General features: G+C 32.0%; 1 protein-coding gene and 1 pseudogene across 2 annotated transcripts; one reads left to right on the plus strand and one right to left on the minus strand.

Annotated features, from left to right (window-relative positions):
• The first annotated feature begins 2,023 nt into the window (after positions 1 to 2,023).
• Positions 2,024 to 3,134, plus strand: LOC115993119 (EPIDERMAL PATTERNING FACTOR-like protein 8). Its single transcript, XM_031117396.1, has 2 exons — positions 2,024 to 2,313; positions 2,607 to 3,134. The coding sequence occupies exons 1-2, from the start codon at positions 2,226 to 2,228 to the stop codon at positions 2,834 to 2,836; spliced, it is 318 nt and encodes a 105-aa protein (XP_030973256.1). The 5' UTR covers positions 2,024 to 2,225; the 3' UTR covers positions 2,837 to 3,134.
• Positions 3,135 to 3,747: 613 nt separating this feature from the next.
• Positions 3,748 to 4,527, minus strand: LOC115992285 (annotated as a pseudogene). Its single transcript, XR_004092472.1, has one exon. The product of XR_004092472.1 is annotated as a beta-glucosidase 42-like (transcript).
• Between the last annotated feature and the right edge of the window lie 5,847 nt (positions 4,528 to 10,374).

A 10,374-nucleotide genomic window follows, 5' to 3' on the forward strand; every position in this document is an offset into this window, starting at 1 on the left:
TGTTACTTGATCTGTCCCAACAAAAAAAATTTGAATGTATACTTTAGAGCATGAGATAGTTTTGGGAAAGTATATATACAATAATGTTAAATATGATAATTTTTTTTTTTGAGAATGAAATATAATAATATTCATAATTATTGGTATAATTACTTAAATATTGAGTCATGCTAATGGGTACCCTTAGGGTAATGGTTAACAATCCATTTTAGGAAAGTTTTGATACCACTTTTATAGGAAATGGAAAAAACTGTTAACATATTAATTGTTTTTTTTTTCTTTTCTCATAAATTTTTTTTAAATGGATTATAAACCATTACCTTAACAGTATCCGTTAGTATTTCCTAATTTATTATACCACTTTTATTGAAAATATAAAAAAAACAGTTAAAAAATCAATTATATATATTTTTTTTCTATAAAAACTTTTTAAAAGTACTTATTGTACAAAAGACGAATACCCCTTGGATATTAGTTAATAAAATCCTATTTTTATTAGTATCAATCAAATCATCTTAGAAGTTGTGAAAATTTTCAAATCATATCATTATACCTATCTTATATATATATATATATATATATTCTTTTATAAGTAGTTTGTAATTATCCAATTACCCAAAATAGCCTCATTTTTTTACTTAAAACTCTTTGAGTCTTTTGGTTGAATATTGTTAAATTCGAAGTTAATTTGTGTTATAGGTACTGTTCCAACTTATTTAGAAATCTGAGGAAAGAGAGTGAATTTCGGCAATACCATTGCTGAAATTCAACAAAAATAGGAGAGAGAAAGAAAAAAAGTGGGAGAGAGAAATTTTTGATTTTCGGCAACACCATCACCGAAATTCCTTCTGCCCATACCTGCTGTCCGAGTGGGTGCTCGAAGTATGAGTGCGCGCAAGGAAAACCAAATGTGGCAATGGCATTGCCGAAATAGGAGGGGAAATTTTTTTTTCCCTCCTATTTCAGCAATGCCATTGCCACATTTCACTTTTTTTTTTTTTTTTTTTTTTTAAGAAATGATATGTGCACACAATTTTTACAATGTTTTTACAACAAATTTTAAGTGGTAGGTTGTTATTGTTAGATTAAAAAAGTAATCTCAATGTTAAATTTAAATTTTAACTAATAATAACTAATTACCTGTGATTTGTTATGAAAATGTTGTAAAATTATTGTAAAAATTGTGTGCAAATATCATTTCTTAAAAAAAAAAAAAAAAAAAGTGAAATGTGGCAATGGCATTGCCGAAATAGGAGGGAAAAAAAAAAATTTCCCCTCCTATTTCGGCAATGCCATTGCCACGTTTGGTTTTCCTTGCGCGCACTCACACTTCGAGCATCCACTCAGGCAGCAAGTATGGACAAAAGGAATTTCGGTGATGGTATTGCCGAAAATCAAAAATTTCTCTCTCCTACTTTTTCTCTTTCTCTCTCCTACTTTTGTTGAATTTCGGCAATGGTATTGCCGAAATTTACTCTCTTTTAAGTTGGAACAGTACCTATAACACAAATTAACTTCAAATTTAACAATATTCAGCCAAAAGACTCCGCTTTCCAAGTTGGAGTCATTTGTGCATGCTCGTGCTCCTCGGGACCCTCCTATTGATTTTAATTAACTTCGTCATCTAAAACAAACTACAATTACTCCTATTTGTCTTTATTTTTGCCTTTAAATGGTAAACAAGGACAACAAAATCACTTTTTCAATCGCAAAAATAAGACATCCTAGGAAGTTAAAGAAAATCCAATTCCTTTTTTTTTTTTTTTTCCTTTCCTGAGAAAGAAAATCCAATTATATTAATTGGTGCTGCAGCAAGCATTTTAATTTCCTAGTGATTAAAGGTAACTTGGGTTACTACTAGCTGTCACTATAGATTATTTCAGTCAAGTCACCTAAACATTATCAAATGGTCAATTCAGTCATTCACCACCTAAAGTCAGTGCACCAGTTTCCCAAAACGACCAAGAAAACACATTTTTCTACTGAAAACGTTTTTTAATTGGGGAGCATGCCATGGCTTCAGAGAAATGTCTCTTCTACAGGAAACAGACTTCAATTCTGTCTACTATATAAATACTGTACCCATTAATTCTCTTCTATCTATCAAACCACCCCAAGGATCCAATCCTTTTAAAGTTTCTCCTGTTCTTCTTTCTCAACATCCCATTCTTCACTGTAACATACATCAGATTCAGAAGTAAATATTTTCGGACTTATCACAACTTATGGCCCCAATAACCTATCTACTTGGCCTGAAAGTTGCTGTCACTGTGGTTTTCATCTTTTCTATCACAATTCTACCTCCCAAATCAGGTAAAGCAAAACCAGCCCATTTCAGTAAAAAAAAACTGTTCACAGCTTTTTGCTTCATGTTCACACTAGAAGGAAAAAAAAAAAAAAAAATCCAAAGTGCATGCATCTTTCAAATTAATTGTATTGTCTCTTTATATGTTCTGTATATATGAAAGCTTTCCTTTCCCCTTTTCATTTCTTTCTTGATCTCACTGCTCTCTATCTGTGCCATTATGAATTTATCACTGCACTGTGCTACATCTTCCATTTCACTGTTGTTGGTGTTGCTTGTTTCTTGTGGTTTTGGCATGCAGTTGAATCATTGTCTTCTGGCTATGGTGAGACTACAGAGCAAAGTGAAATGGTGTTGGGATCAAAGCCACCTGGTTGTGTCAACAAGTGCTTAAATTGCAGACCTTGCATGGCTACTCTAGTTATTCCTCACGAAAGGAATGGTTTCAGTGCAAAAACTCGGGGAGAAGATGATAGCTACTATCTCCTCTCTTGGAAATGCAGATGTGGAAATAAGCTCTATCAACCATGATCTCATATTCTCAATCACTGATCACCATTAGTTAATTTCTCTATGTAGAAACTTTTTTTTAAAATTATTTTTAAGAGAGGTCCATTAAGTTATAAACCTCTCTCTTCTTGTGTAGACGTGCAATATTTGATTCTAAAAAGTATCTTAACCTTAAAGAGACACTACCAGCAGTTAGTATTACTGGAAGATCGAAAAGAAATTTAGTGTGTCAAGGTGGTTGTTCTCTCTCTGTAATGGTGTGCTGTGAAAAAAGATTATGTAATTAAATATTAGAATTAGCAATGATTCTGATTTCTGATGTGCACTGTGCAACACTGCAACATCCATTTCTTCAATTTTTTTTCAAAAAAGAAAAAATTGGGTATGTCATAATTGAGAGATTGTTGTTGCTTTTAGGATTCTCATTATTAAACGTGCATTGAGATGCTCCATATACAAGATATGTCTATGTACTCAAAAACAGAAACTTACTTAGCAGCAAGAATCTTTTTGCTTTGGCAATAGACAGTTTCAGCTACTAGTGTGAGTGTCCATCTAGTTCTAGTTTACGATCTATCATGGAAATCGTGCTATATGCATGTATCTCAATCTCAATCTCAATCTCTCTCTCATTATTGATCAGAGATGGGACCAGCTTTTAATAAAAGAAGAGCATACATGGAGACGTCATGTTTCCACGACCTGATTATGATTTCCATCTATAGTATTAGTGGATACATACATACGCAGGCTGCTTTTGCCTCGTGTGGTTGCCTTTGTATCCACGGGTAAAGTAGCTTTCCTCCTAAAAAAAATACCGCTTTCTTGAAATCAGAATTGTTTGACATGTCTACAGAATTTTTGAATAATTAAGAAATTGATTTTTTTTTATTATTATATATCAATGTGATTATGTGCCTCTTTGGCCCAGCTTATTTGTTTTCTGAATTAGCCTCTGCCCACTCACAGTCTAGCACCAAGCCTACTTGTCCCCCTTGCTTGTCCTTATACTTGCTTCTGTATATTGAAACAGCTGCTGCATGGGCCAAGATCTGGTGGTGCGCAGCCAAATATGGTTCTATTGAAGAACCTTGACATCTTCCAGGAGCAAATCCCCCCATATCATATCCATTCACAGCAGTTTGAAGGGGCTCATTAATTGTAATCCAGATTTTTACTCTATCACCAAAACTTGCAAAGCAAGTGTCTGCATAGATTGCAAAATATTTTACAATTTGCTTATTCAACCACCCTCCCATTGTCTCATGAAGATGCAAAGGAAGATCCCAATGGTACAAAGTTATGCAAGGCTAGATACCTTTTTCAAGAAGAGCATTAATAAGATTGTTGTAGTAATTAATCCCTTCATCATTGATTTTGGTTCCTAAACCATCAGGGAAGATACGAGACCATGATATGGAAAAGCGATAATATTCGAATCCCAACTTGGCTATAAGTTCAACATCTTCCTTGTATCTATGATATTGATCCACTGCCACATCACCATTGCTTTTGTAAACGATCTTTCCCTCAGTGTGTGAAAAAGCATCCCAAATACTTGGACCACTACCACCCTCCTTGTAGGCTCCTTCCACCTGATAGGCAGAAGTGGCCACGCCAAAGAAGAAGTTTGGAGGGAAGTCACTGCGAGACACTTCCTTCTTGTTGGACTCATCACCTTCATATTCCTTCAACAACTCCTTCTTTGCCATTGTTACAACAGCAGGACAAAGCACCAACAGAGACCATAGACAGCCAAGCCAAAAGAACCAGCTTATTTGTTTTATATATATATATATATATATATATTTTTTTTTTTAATCTCACATTTAACATAAAACTTACTAAAAATTATATTTTTTAATAAATAGTATACAAATAAGCTAACAAAAATAAACTATTTCCAAACACGTTCCTATCATTCCAAAACAACCAAACCTCTATATATAGTTTAAGATATACGAACATTGGTTTTCCGAAAAAGCGATACACTAACATTCAAATTTTTCATCTCATGAATGTGTGAAATGTGAAAACTATATAAAGGTCAATATATCCTAATAAATTTATTTTCTAACCAATTAAAAAAGTTATATTATAAAACATTTTAATACAGTACACGAAGTGACGAATTCAGACATTTTAAATTTAAATATCAATATTTTTTTTAAATCCATAAAAGTTAAAACAATACACATACATTTATATCAACATGATGCATTTCATTGTTTTATTTTATATAAGAAAAACTCATGAGTCAGTTTATATAATTCAAAACAAATATTTTTTTAATAAGTCATGTGTAATGTTCCTTTAGATTATATTAATCACAATCAACATTCTTTAAAAATTGTAAATAAAATCTTTTTTGTTAAATAGATTAAAGATTAGACATTAGAGTATAATAATAGTTTTAGAAAACATCATATGTATATTAAAAAATTAATTTTAGATAAATTAAAAGGAAAAGTTAACGGATAACCTAATAGAAAAAGAGTAAAATGATAGGTTTAGCAAATATTTTTAGAAACTTTTTATGCAAAAAGAAAAAAAGTAATTAACTTTTTTAATAACTTTATATTTCCAATAAAAATAGTAAAAATTTTCTAAAATGGTTAAATAACAAATGCCCTAAGAACATTCGTTAGTAAGACTCTTAATTAAATAATATATTTTATTTTATAATGGCATAAAATATACAAAGTAACATAAGAGATATATGATAATAACAATACCAAATGAAAATTTTTATTTATTTATTGATGAAATGGTATAACATAAGAGATACGCATACACACACAAAAAATACAAGAAATTTTCTGTGTTTTGACTATTGTATAGTGCATAAGCTAATTGGTTTTAGAAATTCTCTAATTCTCTAAAGAACCAAATAAAATCAATGGATTTCAAATCCAAATCCAAATCCAAATCCAAACTTTGCCATCCAAACACAATCTAAGCTCATTTGCTAGATTTTGGAAGAGTCTAATATAGATGAGAAATATATCTTTTATTCAACAAGTTAGTGAGACTTTTGGTGCAATTCAACTAATGCATTGCGTACTTCTCATGATTTAATGGACTCGCAAGCATTCCAAACTTATTTACAAGGCTATTCACGTTCTTCAATTAAATTGCTGAAATGCCCTTTTATGTTCTTCAGTCCATAACTCCGATACATTCTCCAAGAAAAAAGTACATATAAACTTGGTCCATAAGTTGAGCTTGTTTTTTTTATTTATTTATATATATTAGATGTGAAAGGACGGTTTGTCATATGATTGTTATAAGTTATAACCTTAAAAAGGTAAATATTAGTACATACTACTTATTGTGCATATACATTTTTTTGCATTGAAATCGTGACTATTTAATTTTTTTTTGAAATAATCATGATTTTAGGGCAAAAAATGATTATGCATATACATTTGTGTGCTACAAGTGGTGTGGATTGTGAAATAAACACCACCCTAATCTTAAATATAGAGAAAGACATGCGTCTAAAGTAAGGTCATTAATAGAAGAGAATCTGACTACAACGTATTACTATAATGGTGTATAAAGTTTTTCATATTCGGCCATGTTGGGGTTTAGTGTGAGTGTGAAGTCCATGTCAAGCAGTAGTGAAAAAGTGATGAGGGACATTCTCCAGTCTAGTGTGAATGTGAAGCCCACTTCAAGAAATAGTGAAAAATAGTGAGACTAATTTATATATTTTAACCTATAACGAAATAAGTTTTTGAATTAAAGCATGAATGTCTATTAAATACCTCTTTTAAATGTTAATTTTCATAACAAAAAAGGTATCAAAATAAGTGTTCAAGCAACTGCCCAAATTACAAGTATGTAGTTGAATTCCAATGTGTAGTGATATACTCAATTTAGCACTTCTATACCTAAATTTGGGACCAACTATTACATATGGGATAGAAATTTCTTTTACCTATTTCTCTCGGTAATCTATTATCAACAACTTCTTTCCAACTCAATTTGTTGTGTGTAAGGAAATACTTTATTCTATATTTATAGCTTGCCTCAAACAAGGGAAAGAAGCAAACATAAAAATTTTAATAGATATTTAGGATATGTTCCCTATGATAACAAGGGTTATGGATTATGGTCAACAAACAATATGAATTGTAAGATATATTAGTCAAAATTTTATGATTATCTTATCACATACAAATCATTTACCTGTAACTTAATAGCATAAGCTCAAAACCAAGTGGGGAATTAAGGTGATTGAAAATATGATAAAATTGGTTTTGTTGGGACGATATGGACCGTATGGTTTACTTGTCTAGAGTCAAACTTAGCATACCCTTTTGTCCTTGGCTAAATGGGTGACCCCACAAAAATTAGAAGGGAAAACCCTAAGTTGGCTGAAAATTTCTTAAGATTTTTTTATTTTTTTATTTTTTTATTTTTTAAACAAAGTTTGTTCCTGTAAGCCCACATCCACTATAAGCCCAACCCAAAGCCCACTACAAAACTCCTTCTCTATAAAACCCCCAAATAATTTCACAAAACAGAAACTCCTCCAAGCTCCCAGAACCAAGAATCAAAAAAGAAAAAAGATTCTACTAGTTTCCCCAAAAAATGGAAACTCTCTCTCTCTTTCACTCACATTCACATTCACATGCAAGTTCCACTCTGTACACTTTTAAACCATTCACAACCACAAACCAGGCCTTCCCTCTCTTCCTCCTCCCCTGCACCCGAACTCACTCCACCAATCACCTCTTCTCCTCTTCGCTTCATCTCCACCGTCCATCCCCACTTCGTCCTTGCCACGCGTCCGCCACCCCGGGCCCTCCCCCAGACTCCGACCCGCCCCCAGGTTCGGATTCACTCTTTAATTCTATTCAATTCAATTAGTTTGAATTAATTACATTTCCATAGGGTTTGTTTGTGCGTATGTGCTTTTAAATCTTTTTGTTGACTTCTTATCACAATTCATATTCCCACTCCGTGCACACTATTCTGTGCTGCCAAACGCTGCGTTAATTGATTTGTTTTGAGTTTTTGTTATCTGATTTATTCTGAGCTGTAACAAAATTTAGTTACTCTGAGGATTTTGGGCTTTTGACTTACCAACATATGTAAGATATAAGCTCATATTACACCTAGTGTAACTTTTTTCAATGTTGTTAAACTAATAAATTAATAACTTTCAATTGGATTTCCATGCTTGCAAAAATTTGCAGATGATTGATATCAGTCTATGAAAATATTTAAATTTCAAGGGGTTTTTTTTTTTTTTTTTTTTGGTGCTTTAAAATTGTTCACAAAAATATGAGTTAATGGCTTAGAATTAAATAATGTTTGAGTAAAGTGTTTGATTAAATTGAAATTTTGCGTGCAGGTTAAGAACAAAGAGAATGCCTAATCCAACACTTGAATTATGTTTTAGTTTTATTTTACTGGCTAGAGGCGAGTTCAAAGAGCTTTTCTTTAAAAAGGTTCCCTAAATTATCAAAAAAAAAAAAAAAAATTAAATTAAACTGGCGTAACGCTGAGTGCATTTTGTGGCATATGATATTTGGCCTCTAGTTTTTTTTTTTTTTTTTGGTACCAAAAAAGAAAAGAAGAGAGGAAAAAAGGGAATGAATCTTGAAAAAAAAAAATTATTAGGAATTGATACAAATTACCAAGGCATGCTTTCCACGCCAAATGCATCAGTGTGGGGCTGCATGTTGAAAGCTCCCGCCACTGTAGATTTTTTCCCGGAATTGAAAGTATTTTCCTTTGGCTCATTGTTACTTAGTTGGAAGGTCTGAGAAGCTCTTTTTTGTTGTCTCCAATTCCTTTAGAACTTGTCCTGTTTGAATTCAGATTTGCATATTGAAACCACCTTGAATTGATAACAGCTCTGTTATTTGGTTATAGAAAATAATGTTTAGCATTGAGTAACATCTGATTGCATGTACCAATGACTCAATTATGGCTCTCATAGGTTTTAAATAAAGCTAAAAGTTGTCCTATGAATTATTTATAAATGGGGAAGCGGAGATGAACATTTCAAATTATGTTGTTTATATATATATATATATATATGATGAATACTATGAATTTTTTTATGTAATTCCTGTTTTAGGTCCTATTAACCAGTTTCTAAATGACTTCAGTTGCGTTAACCAGTAGACATTACACTGAGTGTACATGTCAAATTTTATTCAACTTGGTGGCCCTGCCTTCCTAAAGTGAATATTTTAAGAAATGAACAAGTAAAGAGGAAAGGAAATACTGGTTGGTATGATGATGGACAAGCAATGGAATAAAACATTATATATTTTTTCCCCTTTGAGAGAAGAGCTCTCATTTGTATGTATTAGTATGAGACTTTTTACTTTTTCAAAAGAATGAAGCTCTCATTCATTTGTATGTATACTATTAGGCTGGCTGTGGATCACAAATAAATGAGAATGTTAAAGAGAGATCGATTTGTGGATGGTATTTCCCAAATATCAACAAGATTGATGCATGTAAATGTATGATTATCAGGTTGGGAACTGGGAAGTATTTGGTTGATGTCTTTTCACACCCTGGCTGTTGTGGGATAAACCTCTTCCTCCCTCCTCTCTGTCCATTTTCCTCCTGTGTAACTGTGTTCTATCTCCTTGTGAAATAAATTTTTCTCTCATGTAGTGCAATTTTTTTTTTTTTTTTGATACTCTTATGTAATGGTATTGGTTAAACTGTTAAAGATGTTAAAATTTTGTTTGTTTGAATAGAATGACGACTAGATTGCCTTGATGATATGAGCTTGTTAGATGTTGTAAATCATTTCTTTTTTGTGTGGATTACGTTATAGTTATGTTTTTGAAGTGCCTGAAGTTTGGTACTCACTCAACTCTTCTCATCCTTTTGGGAACAGGACTTGCAGCATCTTTGTCCAAATTTCAAGACAGAGTACAGATCTTCTTAGCAGTTCTTTTCTGGATGTCTTTATTCTTCTGGGCTTCAGCATGGGATGGCAGAGATAGACCAAACAAGGGATCACGATTTAGAAGATAACCTAGTAAGCTTTCATCTTGTATATTATTAGGTTAGGGGAATAGGATTAGATATACATCAAGCAGGAAGTATTTGAATTAGAAAAATGAATAAACTTGGGTGAGATTATAATATTAAATTTAAAATGCTGTAATTATTGTAGTCAATATGATAATTTGTCAATGACTACTGGTTCTTTTTATGCTGCATGGAAAACATGAGAGATAAACAGAGTTACTGACGTGTTTAAATTTTTATATTCTTGTGAAGCCAGCCCCTTAAAGCACATTAAAACAATGTGTTAAATTCACGGAGGTCCCTGAAGTTTGTAAGTTTTTCAATTTGGTTAAGCAAGCTCAAAGTTAGGTATATTAATAGTAAATTTTTTATGAAGTTATGTTTATAATGACCATAGATAATCCCCGCTCCCCCCATTGACTATGGAATTATCAACAAGGAGATGCCTTAAATGTTATTGCATCTCTCCTAAACTCCTCTTTTTTCCCTCTTGGATAATTATTTATAAATAAATAAATAAAAGACCATGGATTGAAATTCATATT

This window comes from Quercus lobata, chromosome 5 (genome assembly GCF_001633185.2).
Source record: "Quercus lobata isolate SW786 chromosome 5, ValleyOak3.0 Primary Assembly, whole genome shotgun sequence".
In the NCBI taxonomy this organism is placed as follows: Eukaryota; Viridiplantae; Streptophyta; class Magnoliopsida; order Fagales; family Fagaceae; genus Quercus; species Quercus lobata.

Excerpts from the sequence above, each read along its gene's own strand:
- LOC115993119 (XM_031117396.1), top strand. The coding sequence starts at position 2,226 with ATGGCCCCAATAACCTATCTACTTGGCCTGAAAGTTGCTGTCACTGTG. Across the intron at positions 2,314-2,606 it reads AATTCTACCTCCCAAATCAG|TTGAATCATTGTCTTCTGGC; the intron begins GTAAAGCAAAAC and ends TTTGGCATGCAG.